The 20,847-nt window shown below is 54.1% G+C and overlaps 1 protein-coding gene across 4 annotated transcripts in view; it reads right to left on the bottom strand.

The window, feature by feature from the left end:
- Window positions 1–20,847, bottom strand: part of KDM2A (lysine demethylase 2A) — a 48,945-nt gene that overhangs the window by 27,357 nt on the left and 741 nt on the right. For 2 of the 4 annotated variants that reach the window (XM_068148144.1, XM_068148145.1), the window contains exons 3-5: window positions 19,175–19,279; window positions 2,773–2,911; window positions 996–1,074 (exon numbers count right to left, since the gene is read on the bottom strand). In XM_068148144.1, coding sequence (XP_068004245.1) covers window positions 996–1,074; window positions 2,773–2,911; window positions 19,175–19,279 — 323 coding nt within the window. Of the gene's footprint in view, window positions 1–995; window positions 1,075–2,772; window positions 2,912–18,911; window positions 18,980–19,174; window positions 19,280–20,003; window positions 20,551–20,847 lie in introns of those variants that run through there. The other 2 variants (XM_068148146.1, XM_068148147.1) reach the window with 2 other exon arrangements.

The following is a 20,847-nucleotide window of genomic DNA, read 5'->3' as shown; positions in this document are numbered from 1 at the left end:
CAGTACCAAACCTCTGCCCTCCTGACTCACCCAACAGCTAAAACTGAGCCTGGCACAACTTAGAATCATAGAACAGTTTGGGTTGGAAGGGACCTCCAAAGGTGAGCTAGGCCAACCCCTTCTGCAGTGAGCAGGGGCATCCTCAACTGAATCAGGTTGCCCAGAGCCTTGTTGAGCCTCATCTTGAATCTCTCCAGGCATGGGGCCTCAACTACCTCCCTGGGCAACCTGTTCCAGTGTTCCACTTGCCACCACAGCACAGGGCACCAAGCACTGGGGGAGATGCTGCCTGTGTGAACATCACAGCTCTCAACTTCCGCAGCTGGTTGTGATGCTGCTGTTTCTGACCAGCTTTGCCAAGGCTGATTTATCCCTCTGACCCAAACCCCCTGCTCCCCCTGGGTCAGGTCAGGTTTGGTTTCATTTTGGAGGAGACAGCTGTGATGTTTTGAAGTAGTTTGATTGGCTTTAAAACTGCATTTACCATATTTATATCAACATCATTAACCAGCACAAAGTCCTCCACCAGCACAACTTTCCAGCCCAAGCTGTGAACCTTAAAACTGCAGCAGAGGGCAGTTTAGAAGTCACCATGGTGGGGAAGTTGGGTTGGAATTCTGGCAAATGCCAGAAACCCTGCCAAGTGCACCATTCTGGCAATAGATGCCTATGTTACTAAGCAAGAACCCCAGCCAGCTGTTGCATCAGGCTCTGGTGCTGGCATTTGATGAGCTGTGACCATGAGCAGGTCGAGCTGTGATCACCTACAGCCAATTCAATCCTCTCACTTGAAGCCCAGACCAGCTAGAACAAGGTAACTGAGGTGGAAGACGCTCTTCTCTGCTCACTGCATGTCGAGAAGAGCATGGGCAGGACAGAATCCTACCAGCCTGGCAGAGCACTGGTCCATCCAACAGGACCAGATCTCACACAGCATGGAGAGGAGCAAGACATCAGGTCAGAGCCATCCACCTCTCTGTGTCCCTACCACTTACTTTATGCCCAAGCCATCGGAGCTCCGGAAGATGAGAGGGTCTCTGAGGCCGCCCCGCTGGATGTATTCAACTGTGAAGTCTGGTGAGGGGACACAAGAAGAGGGAAGGTGTTAGGGGAGATACATTCAGAGGACTCTTTTGAACAGTTGCTTTTCAGTGGTGCCCAGCAATAGGACAAGGAACAATGGGTATCAAATGGAAGCCAGGAAGTTCCACCTCAGCGTGAAAGGAAAGTCCTTTGGTGCGGGGGTGCTGGAGCCCTGGGGCAGGCTGCTCAGAGAGGTTGTGGAGTCTCCTCCTCTGGAGACTTTCAGGACCCATCTGGAGGTGTTCCTGTGTGACCTGCCCTAGGTAATCCTGCTTTGGCAGGGGAGGTAGGACTGGATGATCCCTAGAGATCCCTTCCAACCCCTAACATTCTATGATCCTGTGACTGTAGACAAACTGAGGTTGAAAAGGATCTCTGGAGAGGTCCAGTCCAGCCCTGCTGCCAGCCAACTGCCTTCACCCTCAGATCAGGTTGGTCAGGGCCCTGTGCAGTTGAGACCAAAAGAACCTCTTTGTATTTTGAGCCAGCCAAATAAACCCCTGTCCCTCACTTTCTGTGGAGATCCTAGAGCTCCTTAGCAGCAGCTCTGTGAGCAGCATGGTGTGCTGCTGACAGGCCCCCCAGGGAGGCTGGGCTCCAACAGGCTGCCTCAGCCAGGGGAACAGCCATGCAAGAGAAGCCTTGAAGAAATGTTTCTCCCTCATGGTGAACCCTCCTGAGGCATGTGATGACAAACATCCCACTGAGCCATGTGTGTGGTGAAAGAAAGGGAAGATCCCACATGATCTTTAAATTAAGGGTCTAGGAGACATGTGGCCACAGTTCCAGGTGCTGACCCAGGCCAACCCTCTTGTTCCTGGCTGCCATGTGTCCCAGCAAGCCAGCAGAGCTGCAGGCTGGCTCACTGCTCCTCACAGCAAGTGGCTTCTGTGCTGTTATCAGCTTCCCTGGCCCAAGGGCTTCACAGGCTTGAGTCATTCCTCCCCCAGCATGCATCAAACTGCCTTCAAACTCCTTGGGGACTGCTGCAGGACCTGCAGAGGAGCAGGAAATGACCCCTGCCTGCTCTGCACCACTTGGGTTCTGCAAGTAAAGAGATTTACAGCAAAGCACAGGGCTGGTGTGAACAGCAGAGACTTTGCCTAACTTCACAGAAGGATGGAAAAAAGGCAGCAACATGCAGGGCAGGAGAACATCTCCCTGAAAGGAGGGTGTAATCAGCTGGAGGGTGGTCTCTTCTCCAAAGGAACAAGCAACAGGACAAGAGAAATGGCTTCAAGTTGCACCAAGGTAGGTTTAGGTTGGACACGAGGAACAATTTCTTGCCCTTGAGAGTTGCCAAGGCCTGGCCTAGGCTGCCCAGGGCAGTGGTGGAGTCCCCCTCCCTAGAGGGGTTTTAAAGCCATGGAGAGGTGGTACTGAGGGCCATGGTTTAGTGGTGACCTGGCAGTGCTGGGTTAAGGCTTGGACTCCAGGATCTTAAAGGTCTCTTCCAACCAAAGGATTCATGGCAGGATGTCTTTAACACAACTGCCTTGTAAGCACCCTTCAAGTGAGCAGTTGAGGAGGGCCTGGGTGCAATCAGATGCACAAGAGCACACCCAACTGTGACCCCTGGCAGCCTTCTAAGACAGGCTCAGGGGAAGGTCATCTCCCACTCCAGGCCTCACTGGAGAAGCAGCCAAGCACCGCGCAGCACACACTGAGGCACATCAGTCCAAGACAAACCTTTGCCTTCCATGAAGACCACGAAGGTGGAGTTAAACTTGTTGGTGGACAGCTTTTCCTCAAGGTCAAAGGTCCTCTTGCCTTCAATCTCATCATCAGAGATGCCATCGTCCTCGTAGCGCCGCCTCATGGTGCCACGCTGAGGAGAGAGCACACCAAGAGAGCTTACTTATGGACCAGGAGGAATCATCAGCTTCCAAGACTCTCACCCCAACCCAACCCAGCTCAGCCAGGTCCTCTGGGGGAGCCTTTGCCCTGCAAGCACATGGGTTTTGGGAAGCCCACATGCTTCTGCTCCCCAAGAGAAGAGTCTCTCTGTTCCTAAGTCATTATCCACAAGGTCTCTTGCTCAGAATAAGTCACTGGTGGTAGCAATTTTCAAGAGAGACCTGCCACAGAAGATTGATTTAGGCAGGGGCTGTCCTGGATCCAAAGCACACCACTGCAACATCAGATTTGCTCCTCCTCCAACCACCAGATTGGTGCAAGCTGGGCTGCCTGGGAGACAGATAATTCACTCCCAATGAGTGCTGACACAGAAACATGGGAAGGGGGGAAGATAGATCAGTGAAACTGGGACAAAGGAAAAAGAATCTTTCCCATCTCTCCAGGTGCTTCAGTTTTCTGCTGTGCTGGAGCTGAAGGCACTGGGGAACTGAAATCCTTTATGCTGAAGACAAATCCCCAGTTTTCACACCCAGAAGGTGATTTATTCCCTTGTTTCTGTGTGGGGAGTAGCTCTTCTCCTAGAGCATGTCCTGAGTACATCTGTACTGGGCTTCCTGACAGACACTGCTGGATCTGGAAGGAATTATTGTCCCCAGCTGCTGGCCAGCCCTCCATGGGAATGCTCCCTAAATCCACTCAGATAAAAGCAACCTGCTCTGGATTAGCCAGGCTGACTCCTCCCAATGAGGGATGCTCCCACTGTGAACCATTCACACCAGAAGACAGGATGGGGCAGGAGGTGATGCAGCAGCTGCTGTCACATCTGGGTCTGGAAGCTGGCAGCAGCCTCACAGCAGTGGTAGAGGAGTCACAGCCCCCAGTCCCAGTCAGGCTCTGATGGAGTTCAAAACTCATTTGGACTTCATAGACCCCCAGACTAGTTTGGGTGGGAAAGGACCTTTACAGCTCACCTAGTCCAACCTCCTGCAGTCAGCAGGGACATCCTCAACTAGAGCAGGTTGATCACAGCCCCAAGCCTGACCTGCAGTGGCTTTAGGGATGGGGCACCCTGGGACAGACTCACACCACACTCAGCATAAAACATTTCTGTCTTCTCTCCAGTCTGAATCTCCCTCTCTTAGTTCCAAACCATCAGCCCTTGTCCTGTCACAACAGGCCCTGTTCAAAAGCCTGTCCTCACCTTTCTTCTCAGCACCTTTAAGCACTGAAAGGCCACCAGAAGGTCTCCAAGGAGCCTTCTCTTCCCCAGGCTGAATAACCTCAACTCTCTCAGCCTGGCCTCACAGCAGAGGGCTTTCCATCACTGCTGTGGCCTCCTCTGGCCCTTCTTCAACAGGTCCACATCTCTCCTGTGATGAGAGCTCCAGAGCTGGACCCAGCACCACTGGGGAGCAGGAACCTGCACAATCAGCTCCCACAGGTCTCAGCTCCTGTTAACACACAGGAGACTTTGCTGAGGCCCCCCCAGGCAGCAGCCAGGAAAGCTCCCACTCTTCTCCCCATCATCCATCAGCCCAGCTCGGTGTTTGCTTGCCAGGCAGGATGCAAATACAGAGCAAGTCCCACAGAAGAAACCAGCCCAGCTGATTCCAGCTCCACCCACAGACCCTTCCTCACCTTCAGTGGAGGAAAAGGAGGAATCCCAAATAGCCCCACTTGCTGGACAACCACAATTCCCATCCCAGAACCATTCCAAATCACTGCTGCCTTGCAGAGTGCTGTGTGAGGGTGCAGAAGGCTGAGGCCATCTGGGCAAACACACCAAGGGAACCTCATTTGTAGCTTCCTCTTTGAATTTCTACACAGAGAGAGGAGGAGGTCAGAGTGCTTCCTCCTTCTTGTCTGGACCATGTCCAGCTGAAGGAGACTTCAGATGGTTTTGCAGGTATCTTATTCCTTACTACATCCCAGCAGGGAAGTTCAAGGCACACCTAGCCCTGGCAAGTATGCTAAAGACCTTCCAGCATGACCAACTTCTCACCCCATTCCCACAAGACCAGGAAACAAGGCTAAGGAGTACTGGTCCCAGCAGGCAGCTCTGTTGTTAATTAGAAGATGTGCTTAATGAAGCAGAGACTGCTGGGTCCTGTAGTCTGTGGGTCTTAGCCAACTTTGGGATCAAGTAGGTGGTGGCATGTTGCAGGCCCAGGCTGGAAGGCAGCTCCAGCCAGAATTGTGATGAGCAGTTGCAGCCCCATTTCCAGCAGGCACTGGATCCCTGGAAGGTTTTCAAAGCAGTGGAGATGGGATGGTGAGGGACATGATTTGGTGGTGACCTGGTAGTGCTGGGTTAAGGGTTGGACTCCATGAGCTTAAAGGTCCCTTCAACCAAAACAACTCTGTGATTCTCTGACACCTCTCTCAGCAGAGAGCAGCACAAGCCAGAGGACAGCTCTTGGCCAAGCACACCAGGAGCCTGATAAACCCTGGTAGCAAAGTACAGCCTGCAGGCAGCGAGCTGGGTCGATAACCAACACACTGGGAAAACCCCTCCTGCAGATCTTGGTGCCTGGCTCCTTCATCCTGGTGGAAGATTTCCTCCTGGAGTGGACACAGTTGCTGCTCTGCCAGGCTGCCAGCCATATCAGGTATTGTCTGTGCTTCTGGAAGTGGCACCAAGCCAGCCCAGGCTCTGGATTGTGCAGGCCAGCTAAGTGAACAGGAACGTGACCGCATGGCTCCAGCCGGCTCCCACAGGCAGGTGCTGGGCTCCTGCTGGAGGTACAATCCCAGCAGGAAACCACTTCCACCAGGACTGAAGGACCCTGCTCCCTACCACTGCTGCTGCCCACATGGTGCCAGCTCCAGTGCTTGGTGACTCTGGCTTGGCATTTGGACCACAAAACCACTCTGTGTTGGTTAATGCTGAGCATACATCACAGCTTTGAGGACAGATCCCACTCTCGCCCCGTCTGAACGTGCAGCAACGAGCTGGCCACTCACTAACAACCCCAGAGGCTTTATGACTAGAGAAAGGTGTCCTGGAAGATGGGCCTTCAGCCCAACCTGGCACGAACTCACTGAATTGTTTTGGTTGGAGACAACCTCCAAGATTACCAAGTCCAACCATTGACCCAACACCACCATGGCCATTAAATCACATCCTGAAGCGCCACGTCCATAGGCTTCTTGAACACCTCCAGGGACAGTAACTCCACCACTTCCCTGGGTAACCTCTTCCACACGCCAGGGCACATCAGGAATACAAACCTCACCTTATTCCAGACAGATCCAGAAACAGATCTATGCTTCTGGCTCTACCCTGATCTCATTCACAGCACCACCTCTGAGGCAATCAGACCAAGGCACAAACCCCAGGAAGCAGGGCAGGAGCACCTGAACCCCAAAGCTCTTTGCAGTGGGGAAGGAGGGAAGCAGAACAATGAAGAAAGAGGCTCCTCTTGTCCAGCTGAGTAAATTCTAAAGTCTAAGCATCAACCACAAAGCTCCCCAACTCCCCATGCTTCACCAGGTCCTCTGTGGGCAGGGAAGAGTCTGGCCTTCTGATGTGCAGAGTCTGTAGGAGAGCAGGATCCCAGCAGTGGCTGAGGAGCCAGCAGCTCTGCCACAATCCAAAGAGCTCCCTCCAGTTACACAACGCCTCTGGTGCCCTTGAGTGGGGCCACCAGGCTTTCATGTCATTGTTGTCTTGGGGAGGGTGGGGACAAACCATATTTCAGCAGGCACAGAGCAGACAGGAGTGAGGAAAAGCTTCTGCTCTTCCAGGCGTGCGTCCTGGGAGAGGCAGCATCTGCTGGGACTTTGGGCAAACCTCCACAGCAGAGTTTTCCACCCCTGGGGTGTGCAGCTTCCTCATGGGACAGTGACACAAATCACAGCTCCTGAGCTTTCTAAATCTCCATAGGAGGATAAATGTGGTCAGGATATAAGCCTAGGGCTTGTGTAAAGGCTCTTCAAGATCCTTTTCTGTTCTCCTCTGCTTTGCTCCTCACCTGCCGTGCAGGGAATTGCTGCCTGGTTGAATAAGCAGCTGCAAAGCACAGGAGACACACCAAGCCACAACATGCAGATGACACCAAGCTGGGGGCAGGAGCTGATCTGCTGGAGGGTAGAAGGACCTACCTCTGCAGAGGGACCTGGACAGGCTGGACAGATGGGCAGAGTCCAAGGGCAGGAGATTGAACACATCCAAGTGCCAGGTGCTGCACATTGGCCACAGCAACCCCATGCAGAGCTACAGGCTGGGGGCAGAGTGGCTGAGAGCAGCCAGGCAGAGAGGGACGTGGGGGTGCTGGTCGATGGTAGGCTGAACATGAGCCTGCAGTGTGCCCAGGTGGCCAGGAGGGCCAATGGCATCCTGGCCTGCATCAGGAACAGTGTGGCCAGCAGGAGCAGGGAGGTCATTCTGCCCCTGTACACTGCACTGGTTAGGCCACACCTCAAGTCTTGTGTCCAGTTCTGGGCTCCTCAGTTTAGGAAGGAGGTTGACTTGCTGGAGCGTGTCCAGAGAAGGGCAACGAAGTTGGTGAGGGGCTTGGAACACAGCCCTGTGAGGAGAGGCTGAGGGAGCTGGGGCTGCTTAACCTGGAGAGGAGGAGACTCAGGGGAGACCTTATTGCTCTCTACAACTACCTGAAGGGAGGTTGTAGACAGGCAGAGGTTGGTCTCTTCTTCCAGGCAGCCAGCACCAGAACAAGAGGACACAATCTCAGGCTGCGCCAGGGGAGGTTCAGGCTGGAGGTCAGGAGGAAGTTTTACACAGAGAGAGAGACTGCCCATTGGAATGGGCTGCCTGGGGAGGTGGTGGAGTCCCCATCACTGGAGGTGTTCAGGAGGAGACTTGATGGGGTGCTTGGTGCCATGGGTTAGTTGGTTGGGTGGTGTTGGATGATAGGTTGGACAGATGATCTTGAAGGTCTCTTCCAACCTGGTCTGGTCTATTCTATTCTCACACCAACCTCACCTTTCCACCAGCACACACCTTGTGAGAGCTGCACAGATCCTTCCCACAGCTCAATTTCACCTTTTTCTAGGAAGAGCCAGCTACTTCTGCCCCACAGCCTACACCAGGGCTAGGTGTTGGTGGAACACCCCACCCCAGATTGCTACACTCCTCTTGACTCTTCTTGCTGCGAGCCCATCCAGGCAAATCTCACCAGAGCACACCAGCAAGTCACAGCTCTGAGCTTCCACACTAAGATCTTCCCGGGGGTGGCTCTGCTGCTGGGAGTTCTTCCAGTGTCAACTGTCAGTTCAGCCAGGGACACAAGACTTGGAGATCAGGAGATTCCTCCAAAACTGCCATGGGTGAGAATGTCCCAGATGGAGCTCAGCCCCAGGAAAGCAAAGGAGAGGAGCCAGGCACGTTACATATGGACCTGTTGGCCAACCCCAGCATGGAGCAGTGACATAGGAGCACTGCTTTTTGATCCACATTAGGATCCAGGCATTTTCCATGCTGATTAGAGTTTTATCAAGGATAAGAAGTCCAAAGGTTTTCTCTGTGTCTAACAGGGTGAAGATGAAGGCAGTTTATTTACCCTCCACCACCAGCCAGCCAATGATTCCCACCCAAGGTAGTTGTCCATTTCCTTCTGGCCCTCTTGGGGACCATCCACTTAAAGCAGGAACCAGGAAGCATGAATATTAATCCTGCAGACAGCTCCTGCTCTATCCTGGTCCCTTCACTTGCAGCCTCCTTCTCCCAGGGAAGTGGCTCCTAGAGCTCCATGGTGGTGCTCTCCAAAACCCCTTCTTGGGCACCTCTCAGTCAGCATGCATGGCTTTGGTGGAGCACAGCTACCTCTGAGAGCAAGGGAAGCAACAGTGAGCTGAGAAGAAGCAAAAGACCTCTCTCCTGAGGAGTCTTTTTGGAGAAGAGAATAAGCACCAGGTCATATCTGAGAGAGGAACAAGATATCCTTTTGCTGAAGGGCCTCATGTACTTCCAGAGTGAAACCAACAACCAGCACAGCCTTTGAGTCACTTCCTGCCCTGCCCATTGCCATTCCCTTCCTGACCTTCACCATCTTCATCTCCCAGGCCTCAGGAAGCCTCCTCCTGCTGTGCCACAGCTCCATCCACTTCAGGAGACCAGAGCACCCCTCACTTTTCCTCTCCCTCCTCACCTGCACCTCAGTTTTCTTCTCAGCTTCTCTTCCTCCCAAGCACAGGATGCAATAACCACACCACCTCCTGTCCCTTGGGCCACAAAGGAAGGGTCCTAAAGAGGTGTGCCCATGTCACTCAGTTAATACTTGGGCTCTGCAGAGCTATTTGCTTTGCAGATAGTACCCCAGAGACAATCAATAAAGTGGTCCTGGGCTCCCTACTCAGCCAGCTAGGAGGCAGCACCACAGTGGGACCTGAAGAGAAGGTCATATTCCCTCAAGCAAGAGATCCAGGGCAACCTCTCAGTGTCCAGCTCAGGGCAAGCCTGGAGGCCAACTCAGCTCTAGGACAAGCTAGCAGGTGGCTGATTTTAGCAGCTCTGCTTGCCCCATCCACCAGTGATGACTTTCTGACCAAGACCCACCATAGTAACCCAACTGTTCTGCTGCCTGGTTTCACAAGAGGAACCCAACCACTAACCCACTTTAAACATGATTTGTTTCCCTCAGGACCTGGAGAGCAGAACTGGCATATCCCAGGTTGAGGATTCCTGGACAGGGACAGACAACACAGCACCAGGCTGAGGAGTGAAGAGGAATCTCTGCAGAACTGGAGCCCTTCCAGGCTTCACAGCCCAGGAGGGATTCCCATCACGAGCGGGGCTGGCAGCATTTCAGGATGAGCAGGGAGAAGGCTTTGGTTTGCACTTTTGGATGTAGACAAAGAGTAATTGGGGAACTGGAGCAAGGCTGAAAGAGGCAGGTGAGGAGCCAGCACCAACCAAGGAGAACTCCAGCAGCTGCTGCTGAACCACATGCTGCCCAGCTACAGCAGCAAAACCACCAGACAGAGGAACAGGCCTGATCAGATCACAGATGGGCAAGTCTGGCAACACTCCCAATGAGAAAACACTCCTCCTGGGGCAGGACATGGCTTCTCATTCCTGTCACCTCCAGTGTGTGTCACACTGTCCCAATTAGCTTATATGGCCCTACCAGCCCTCACACTGCCCATAACCATCACCAGCCATAGCACCCTGGGACCTGGACAAACCCTGCCTGGATTCCATGAGAACTTGAGGAAGCTCATGAAGGACTACCAAATCCTCCAAACCCCTTTAGTTACCTCCCACCCCCTGAAAGCAGAAGGCATCCAAGTCAAAAACCTGCTGTGCTGAGCTCTTTTGCTGCTGGGGTGTCCCCAGCACATGTCCTGTGCAGTCAGATTGATGAGCACCACCAGGCCTGTACTGGAAGGCTGGACCACAGGAGTGCTGGGAGAGAAAAAGCACTAGAAGCCCTGGGATTTGTCCTTCAATTCCTGCTAAGAGGACACCATACAGAGCACAGCAAACTGCCTGAGTCACAGGTTATGGGGCCTAGGATGCTTAGGAAAGACAACCACCCAAGACCCCTGGGAGGAACATGGCCAGAGTGTGGAACCATCTACTAGGATGACACTTCCTCCACTCTCTGCACTGTTGCACCACCACTGCACATACTCCCTCCCCCTTTGCTCCACAAGCAGCTCAGAACCTGCTCCTTCCTTACTCCAAATAGGCCAAAGGGGCTCTGGGGTTTGGTGCCACGTGGAAGTATTTGCACACAGGGAACTGGAGGCACAGAGGCCACTTCCAGCTGCCTCATCTCTATCCCAAGAGGAAGCAGAGAGGCAGGGTTGTAAGGGTTAACAATAAGGAAGCTGGGCACTCTTGGACTGCACAGCACAGCTTTGCTGCACTTACACCTTCTGATTGCTCCTCCAGTGTTTGTGTTGCTCTCTCTAAGTTCTGCAGCAGCTTCTCCAAGTCTTCTCTCTCACCCTGCAGGCTTTCACTTCAGGCAAAGTTAGGCAAGGTAAGAAGCAACATCACAGAGGACCATCCCCTCTGCATGTCTTTCTTGGAGGGCTTGGGAGCTGCTGCTCTAGATAACAGCAACGTCCTGATCCTTCCTCTGGTGCCTTTTATCAAGCCACCTCTCCTGCCAAGCTGCCAGGCCCCACAGCGATAGGGCAGCATGATCTACAGTCAGTTCCCACCCCTGAGGGCCAGCACTAACCACAATGAGCACAGCCTGGAGACTCTTCCTTGATGACATTGAAGGGTATGGGGGCAGCCTTATTAAAGCTAAAACATGGAAGACCCAAGGAAAGGCAAAAAGCAAGGAAGCCACCCAGATGTGCACCCTTCCAGGCACCCAACCACCATGGAAGTGCTACAGAGAGGACCTCCCCACCAGACTGTCCATAAACCCATCCAGCTCTCTGTACCACCCCACAGCCCCAGGCAGATCCCAGCACCAAACCTCCTCTGCTTCAAGTTCCTGGAGCTTCCCCAGGGATTCAGAGTCTCTGGACAGCCAGCTCATGCTATTTACTACTGGTGCTGTTTCTACAGCAACAAAGTGGCACAATCATGGACAGCAGAGAAACAGGAGAGAAGAAACCCTGTCCATCAGGTCCATCTCCTCCCTGCCCTCATGGATTCACAGGCTAAGCTTTGCCACCAGGTTTATCTGCAGGCAACCCCCTGCAGATAGCTCCTCCCCTTCCTCCCTTGCCTCCTAAGAGCTGGGAAAAGAGGTAAACAGGGAGGAGCAGCAAACAGAAAACTTTGAGGTCATCACAAGCTGTCTGCTCTCTCCAGATTAAGCTCCAGGCTCCATGAGTAAATCTCTTCCAGCAGTGACCTGCAGCAGCTCACACTCATCCTGGATCCTGATTTCCCCATCAGATGAACAGGGATAAGGGAAAATGAGCTGGTGTGGTTCAACCATTGGTGTGCAGCTACCTTCAGCTGGGTGAGAGACACAGGGCACAGAGCATTTCCTAACTCTTAACTAAGAGAGGGAGCAGTAGGAACATATTCTCACTACTCTTTGGCCCTCAAAAATCACAAGTCCTCAGCATCCTTGCCAAGGGAGATCTGCAGGTAGCTCAAAGTGGGCAGCACAGCTTGTTCAGACCACTGTAGAAAGGGAAGACCACCACCAAAGTTCCCTGCAGCCCCCAAGAGACTGACCCTCTGCCCAGAGCCCTCCAGAACAGGAATCAGCCTGGACCAGCACAAGCAGCAGTACAGCAAAGAGCTGGGTCTGCAGCTCACCCAGCCTGGGCCCATCCAAGACAGAAGAGAGCTGGGATGCTGCTTTCAGATTTTGTTGACAGGCTTTTGGAGGCTGTGTCTGTACAGGTGCAGCCACAGAGAGCTCCTCAGCTCCATCTGAGATGCTCACATTCCATTGTCCAAATGGGGACAAATGCCTGAGCACTGCTCCCTGGGCTCTGCATAGGATTGTTCTGGCTGACCCTGATCCCAAAAGCATCAAACCTCACTGAGATGAGAGGCTCTGCAAGGCAACTGGAGACAACATTTCCAGTGCTGAGATCAGTGCTCCCCACCCTTCTTGCCTCCAGTGCTTTTGCTAGTTCAGTATCTTTGCTATCCCATCACAGGTCCTGTCCTCCTGCTCTCATCAGCTTCTCCACCAGAGCCAGGAACAGGCAGGACATCCAGAAAGGATGAGCTGCTCAGCTACACCAACCAGCCCCTGCTCTCCAAGCACAGCCAGCTCCTGCCTCAGGCTCAGTCCACTGCTACAGCTCCACAGCATGCAGGGATTCAGTGTGAGATGCCACCTTCCTCCTCACCTTCTACCTCTTCCAGCTGCCTTCAACCCCAACAAAGGCAGGCCAGGCATTGTGCAAAGAAGTTTGTGAACTGATAAGTCAACTCTGATAGCAAATGGAGCTTTCTAGAGCTCAGGTTGCTCAGCCTTCATTTCCTCCTCTGGAATAAGCCACACTGCCGTGACCAGCAGCACCAGACAGACCTCTCACCCTGAAGACAAAAGCTTCCCCTCACACTGTTCAGAGGACAATCTTAGTGCACCACCTTGTTTCTGCACTTTTGGACACATCACTTCCCCTACCTGTGCCACTTCTCCCCCACAACCCAGCCAGGGACCACCAGACTCCTGTCTGGGTGGCTCCTGACATAATTAGCCAACAGCAAGAAGGAACTGAGGACATGGGGACTGTTCTCCTAGCCTGTGTCACCTCCAGCTGGGGGAACCTTGGGAGAACCTGCTTATCAACAGGAGACACTGTAAATATTGTGTGGTCACTCACAAGTACCTTCAAGTGCTCCTGGTGCTTGCTCATTCCAGGACACCCTGAGGACACAGCAAGGAACCACCAGAGACACTCCTCCTGCACTCCTCTGCTGACACAGAACATCAGCCAGGTGCTTTCAGAGATATTTTCTCCCAGGGACCACCACACTCCTGCATCTCTCCAGATCCAAATGTTCACAGGGGTTTCTGAAGCTTTCCAAGCATCACCTGCCCTTGCTGCCAGCTCCCAAGGAGCTGCTCAGACCAAATCTGAAGAGTCCCTAAATAATTCAGAACTCCATTATTAAACCTGGGTCATCTGGCAGGACTCATTTGTAGTGGCTTCAGCTGGAGGCAGAGAGAGATTCATCATCCCACTCACATAGGTCCTGCCTGGACTGGGACAGTGAGGTGTGCCCAGTGACATTTGTTCAGACTAGGTTTCACCTAGGGCACAGAGCAGACAAACCTTGAGTCCTCTGGGCATCACTCAACAGGGTAAGGGATGGTCAGGGTCACGTTTCAGATGGTACAACCACCCAGGCTCCCACCCCAGCACACAGGGCTCATCCCATGGGTACTACATGGTAGGTTCATCCCAGCACAGACTGTCCCAGGTCCATGGGACCAGCTCTGAGGAAGCCACTATCCATCAGGACTGGCTTCTGTCAAGCACACCAAGGTCTGAGGATGGACAAACAGCAATCACAAGAGATCATTATGTGGTAGCAAGCAGGAGGACAACCCAGAAGTCCTCATGATGGGATAGTATGAGCCATTCAAGGTAGAACAAGGACAACTGCTTGCCCCACTCAGGGAGGGCAGCAGCTGTGTCCTCCTCTTTGCTATCTCACCAGGCACAAGCAGTGTCCTTCCAGCCCACCAACTTCTCTCTCCCAGCTTTAAGGCCACCTATGTCCTCAGTGATGGGAGGGTAAGGGCTGGAGCTTTGTCACACATGTCACATGAATGCTAACATGCACAGGCCTTGATGGCCCTGTGGGCTGCGTCCTGCATTTCCCATCACAGGAAGGACTTGGTACCACCAATGTCAACAACTTGGAAGCCATGGGATTAGAGCTGCTGTGACTCTGGTCAGATCCAGCTTTGCCACCCTTCAGATGTGGGCAGTGGACTCCTGAGGGTGCTGGTGCCACTCCACACATGCTGCAGAAGCAGCCTTCTCCTCCATGCTCCTCAAGCTTCACCCCACAGCTGATGAGTCCACATTCTGTGAAGCTCCTGTGAGCTCTGGCCCAGGGGCTATCATGGACACCAACATGTGAGGACAGGTTTGCTAACTGCTGTTTACAGCAGAGGCATCAGCTCTTGACTGGTAGGGACAGGCAGAGGCCTCCTCTCAAATTTCACAGCAGAATCTGACCAAAGGGAAGGGAAGGGCAGGGCAGTGCTAAGGCAGGACACCCACTGCCCCAAGCCATGGGAGAGACAAAGTTTCCCTCCCTCCCCACCTCTCACATGCTCCAGAGCGCTTGAGAGGGTGGATCTCCACCTCCCCAGGCCCATTTCCCTTCATGGGTGTGACAACCATCTCCAAGAGCCCAAAGATGGGTGCCATGGCTCCCAGCCAGGGATGGCCACCCAGGCCCCACCACTATGCCTTCAGCAGGAGCCCCAGAGAGCCCTCACTGCCCGGGGGGAGGGCGAGGCCCCACCGCAGGCTCTCCCCAGCTGCAGAGCCACTTCAAGAGATTCCTGCCCCACCCTGTCTGCCCCTCTCAGATTGCCACCAGCCCCATCACCTTTGCAGCTAGCTCACCAGCCCAGCACAGACACAGCTTGGATTGGATGCCACCCCCCTGCCAGCTAGGGCATGATGCACAATTCCCCTCAGCTCCTGAGGTACTAACAGAGAGAGGGAGGAAGGGAGGGAGAAAACCTCTTGAACCAGCTCTGCCACACCAGCAATCCTGCCTGGGAGCCACACCCTGAGATGCAAACTGCTGACTTGACAGCCACAGAGAGACCACGATGGGCACCATTTGTCCTCAGGGTGGTGGCACTCACCCACTCTGCCTCCCTGAGATGTGCTAAAGTGATCCAAGGCTGCTGCCCTTCATTCCTCACCCCAAGTGTGGTTACTGAGAGCGTCCAGCATCACTTTGGTGAGGTGCTAATCCCAACTTGGAATTAGCTCAGTTCACTGCAGAGGGCTGGCAAAATTAGCCCTGGAGCAGACAGAAGGTGAGAGATTTCCTCACAGTTCCAGCAGCTCATTGACTCCCCTGCAGAAGGACAGGCAGCCACCAGCCTTGTGTCCTGCTGAGGAGCCATTCTGCAACTCCACAGATCAGGAGGAGCAGAGTGGTTTTGTGTGTGGTGAAGACTGGAGTAAGAGAAACCTCTCCCCAGAGGAGCACCACACACACACACACACTCCGTGCTGCAACACAGCTTGAGCACAAGAACATCCTTAGAAGGTGCTGGGTCAAAGAGCTCCAAGTTTGCTGAACAGTTCCCAGCACCACCAGCAGGTCCCTTCCCTGCTGATGAACCAACAACAGATCTAATCTTACCCAAAAAAAGTGAGGTATAGACGTGCAACAGGTTCTCCTGGGTCTCATGGAGATGCTGGTGAGTGACCAGGCTGCCTGAACCCAACTGACTGAACTTCTCTCTCTCCACAGCCAGAACTGCTCACTTTACCACCTCTGCCTTTAACAAGCCCATGCTCCAGGTGCCAGCACACCCTTGGCCTCCTTGCAGGGAGCTGCAGAGCTGCCTGTGAGATGGGCTGGGTGCGACCACCCAGTGACAGTCAGTGGAAGCCTCCCAAGCCTCAGAGAGGGACCACAGCATTGTTAGTGCCAGGCCTGGACTGTCACTCAGGGTGCAGGACACAATAGAGCATTTCAGCTCCTCAATTAAGAGCCTGCAAAACATGCAGCTACAGCTTATAAAGCCAGCACCTCAAACCAGTCCCCCAATACTGCCTCATCACAGGGCTGAGGAGCAGAAACTTAGGTAGACTTAGCAGGGAACGACTCCACAGGTCCTGTCCTCAGCTAGTCACTGTGCAGGGAGGTTCAGCTGCACCACAGGGTGGGGAACACCAACACCTTGCTGCTGTGCACCTTCTCCCTGCCCACACAGCATCATCATCTGCCTTCTTTTACATGTGTCAGTCTCCCATAGCTGGCCAGGACACAGCTTCTTCCACAGCTCGTTTCAAGTGGGTGCAAGATACCCCCCAGTGAGAGCCCTGTGTCCAGATCAGCTCACCCAGGCCTTCAGAAACCTTGGGAGCTGTGGATGTATTATCAGTCAGGGTTGGAAGGGACCACAAGGATCATCTAGTTCCAACCCCCCTGCCATGGGCAGGGACACCCCACACTAGATCAGCCTGGCCAGAGCCTCACCCAGCCTGGGCTTAAACACCTCCAGGGACGGGGCCCCAACCACCTCCCTGGCCAACCCATTCCAGGGCTTCACCACTCTCATTCAGAGCCTGAGCTAGGAAGGAAGTAGCAGAGTTAAGGCAGCATGAGCCACCTAATGTATGTGTCAGATCACACAGGGCCCTGTGAACTGCCTGAGAACTCTCCTAGGAGTGTGACCACATCCAAAGCAGAGGTGGATTTCCCCTCAAAACTCAGATCTTGCACCAAAGCCATTCAGAAAAGATCAGATTTGTGTTGAAGCACAGGGAGGGAACAGTACTGCTCCCTGCAGAAACCACCATGGAATGCTCCAGACTCCCTCTAACCCTGCTGGAAACCAGTCAGCCCAGAGATGCTTTTGCCCTCTCAAACCATGCATTAATTCAACTCCTTCACCTCTAGAAACCACTCTGGCCAAGGCTGTTTGGCTGGTAGGACTGCTACCAGACTTGGCACACTTTGCTTTTGTTAGATACATTTATTCTTTTGCTAGCACCACCCCCCCCAGATGCCCAGGCACACACCAGAAACATCACCCAGAGCAGCAGACACCAACCACCTGTCTAGCTGCTAGGACTTTGGATGTTTCCCTTCTAGAACTTTTGAGGCTGGCACATTAAAACAAACTCCCAAGACCATTCTGGGGGGAGCAGGATACTCAAATAAATCACATTCTGTCCCCCTGGATGAATTTATTTGTGGTATCTGGCTCTGCAAAGGGCCACAAAGACCACCTAAGAGAAGAGCTCCCTGCATTTCCTGGCATAAATAATGAAAATAATCATTCTATAAAGGTACTTCACCAAAGTGAGTGTCACAGGCTCAGCAGGGGAACAGAAAGAGTTGGAAAGCTCAGAGGAAAAGCCAAGCAGGAGGCATGAACTAAGCCTCACCTATCACACAGGGGTCATGCCTCCTCCTCTCAGCTGCAGGCCAGCACAGACAACCTGCACATGTAGGCTGCAGAAGCTTGCTGCCCATGAGCCTCCCCAAGCCCCTTAGGCAGGCAGCTCAGCAGCCTGCAGCCATTTATCCAGCTTAGCACAGCCTGGTGGAGCTCAGGTCACCCTACAGCAGGACACTGACTCGTCCTGGCCACTTTTATTAGTGACTGAAGTGTTTGCAAACTTGGACACTCCTGACCTTCACCTGCTGGGTCTCTGTCCAGCCACTTTGGGTCAATTTTTGGTCAAAGTGTAGCTGAGATCACAGTTCAACCAAAACCTGAAGCTGGAACTACCTCCAAGAGAAGCCACCCTGGCTGGCTACAGAAATGGACACTCTCCAGTCAAACCAGCACCCTGAGCTACACAGTTATGAGAAGGAGGAGGTCAGGATGAGGGAGGAAGTGAGACTGCTGCTCTTGAGGGAAAACAAATCACCTTGGAGGGCCCACAGGTGCATTACAGTTTGGTTTGGGGTTGGCTTTTTTTTTGGGGGGGGTGGGTAAGCACCCTCTCAAAAGAGAGAAGATGAAAATCAGAGACAGTTCAGGTTCTCAGAGCAGGCTGACCATGAAAACATCAATGTCTGTCACCAAACCATCTAGCATGGGAATCCTCTCTGCAAGAAATAAGCATGCAACAGACCCAAGCAGCCCCTGAAAATCAGCACAGCTTGGGCAAACCAGGTGTTTGGACAAGGCACAGCTTGTGCAGACTCCTCCTTTCCACAAGGAACAAGGCTGGAGTAACCACTTATAGCTCCACTAGAGGATTTCATGCTGACTCTCCACTGCCCAGCACCCTTCCCACAGCCAGGCACCCAGCAGCAACCACAGAGCAACAAGGACTGTGAGCTCCTGAGGGAAAGCTTGGTGCTGAGAGCCACCCTGCCTCGCCCCAAAATGATTCCAGAGCATTAAAGGATAAGGATTTACCTTCCCAGGCAGCACCTTGAAGACATGCACTGCTAGGGGTCAGGGTGCTGAAACTTGCCCACTCCAAGGGGTTTGTAACTGCCTCAAAAACACAAGCAACTGACCTACAGGAGACAGCAGCTTCCCTCCTCCCCTGGGATCTCCAGGAGTATCATCTCAGACTTGAGTGCTGCTCCCAAACAGCCCAGGAGCTCCATGCAGTCCCCTGAACAGCAGCAAAAGGAGCAGAGCTCCTGACAGGCTTTTGGAACAGCTCCCAGAACAACCCCCCCGAGAAGACACATGCACATGGACAGGTAAACTTGAGCCCAAAGCTGAAGCTGATTCTCTCAGATTTTGCAGCACACTCAAATCAAGCCCAGGCCAAGGTATGGTGCCATGAAGTCATTTCAGCTCCTCTGCTTCTCACAAACTCACGCCACGACACAAACTGCACCAACGCTCATTTCATATTCCATCCAGCAGCTCGGCAAAGTGCCTTACCCCAGCCTCTGCTCCTAGCCCTCCTCTCTTCCAGAGCTCAGCAGCCAAGTGCCCTTCAGTTAGGGCAAACTTGGTGGCACAAATAACGTCCCACAAAGCTGTCCAACCCTTGGCCAGCTGAGATAACGCCGCTGGGCGGACCGCAGCGATCCACCACAACGCTTTCTGGGGGCTGTTCAACCCTGTTGCCAGTGCAAGTCTTTTCCTCCTTCAGCTGCACCAGAAGCAAGAGGAGAATTGGAGTGTTTGGGGCCAATACTGACCAGTCTTTGGCTGTAACGGATCCTTTCTTCCTCAGGCTCCATCTCCGACTCTTCCGAGGAGAGCGAGAAGGACACGCCAGGGCTGCTGTCTTCCTCCTCTTCCTCCTTTGAAGTCAGAGGGAGACAGTGAAGCAAGGCACACAGAACGAGACACCTAAATCCCTTTGTTTCTTCACTCTTTTGGAGGCAGATCTCACCCCCCTGTGCAGGGCTGAGCTAACACCACGGACGAGCCCACCTCACCTCGCAACGCTCCCAGTCTAACTTTAGGCATGACCTCGGGCAAATGCCTTTGCCAGCTGCTCCGTAACACCACATGAGCTGTGGGTCTCAGAGCTGGGAAAGGTCTCCTCTCCTCCCCATTACCAGCACCAGTGGCCACTTAGTTGGCCCAGACAAGCTGCTGTCAAACACTCAACGGCAGTCAGGGAGCATCCAGAGCACAGGATTAACCATTAGAGGTCCGACTCCTCCAAAACCGTCACTGCCACCCTCCAGGCATCCTGCCCTCCGGTACAGAACATCTGCCACGAGCAGGGGGAAGGTGCGTGGGACCTCTCCTGCACACAGTGCTTGAGAACTCCTGTCTTGAGGAGACCTACATGCTCAAGCTCTCAAAATCTGCCACCTTGTGACACCTCACAAGAACATGGGAAAACCTCCCAAGGCGTCGGATGGCACCTAAACTTCTTTTGGTTTGTTTGTTCTTAAAGCAACAGAAAGAAACCAAAGCCTAGAGACACCACAGCTCTTAATGCCCATGACCCTGCCTACACCAGAGCTCGGGGGAAGGGATCTGCCACCCCGTGTAGAGCTACAGAGCCACTACCAGAGCACGCAGGGAACTTCTTTCACCCTGCTCTTCCTCGACCCTCCAGTTTGACAGCAGAGTGCTTCTGGTTCTGCTACCATCTCCCCCACGCCTGCTGCCGGCACCCCCCAGGACCGGGATTCCCCCCACAGCTCAGGCAACAGAGGCTGCTTCCCCGACACTCGTTAAACTCCTGTTTATCAACAATCGGAGTGCAACGCACCAGCCAAACCCCCCTGCCTGCAACACCCGCTGCAAGCACTCCAGAAGCTAAGCAAACCTCCTGGCCCCGAGCAGAGCCCCCAGCCCGGGCATGCACCTCCGGACCGCTGCAAACCCTCCGGCCCCGAGCAGAGTCCCCAGCCCGGGACAAGCACCCCCGACCCCGAGCAGACCGCCTCGACCCCGAGCGGACCTCCCGGCTCGGGGTGAACGCTCCCAGACTAGAGCACATCCCCCGGCTGCGGGCAAGCCCCTCGACCTGGGGCAAAAGCCCCGGTTCCGAGCCGATCACTACGGCCCCGGCCATACCCGCAAGCACCTTCGGACCAGAGCAAGCCCCTCGGCCCGGGGAGAGCAACCCCCGCCCCAAGGAGACCCCCCCCGGCCCCTGGGAGCACACGCAGCAGCCCCGGCCCCCAGCAGAGCCCCCGGCCCGGGGTGGCTCCAGCAGCCCCCGGTCCCATCCCACCCCCGCGGTGAAAGCCCGTCCCGGGCCGCCCTCCCCCGCCCCTGCCCCGGGGCAGGCTGTCCCCGGCCCGGTCGAACAAAGCGGCGGCGGGGGCAGCCCTTGGGCTGGCGCTCAGGACGTCAGTCCCCGGGGAGCTGTCACCAGCACCCTGCAACCCCCGGGAGCCGCCCG

Source organism: Melanerpes formicivorus, unplaced genomic scaffold (assembly GCF_026170545.1).
Source record: "Melanerpes formicivorus ecotype bairdi unplaced genomic scaffold, bMelFor1.0.p_v2 SCAF_16, whole genome shotgun sequence".
NCBI classification, from domain to species: Eukaryota; Metazoa; Chordata; class Aves; order Piciformes; family Picidae; genus Melanerpes; species Melanerpes formicivorus.
Note: the sequence above shows the minus strand (reverse complement) of the source record. Positions and strands in the feature narration are given on the sequence as shown.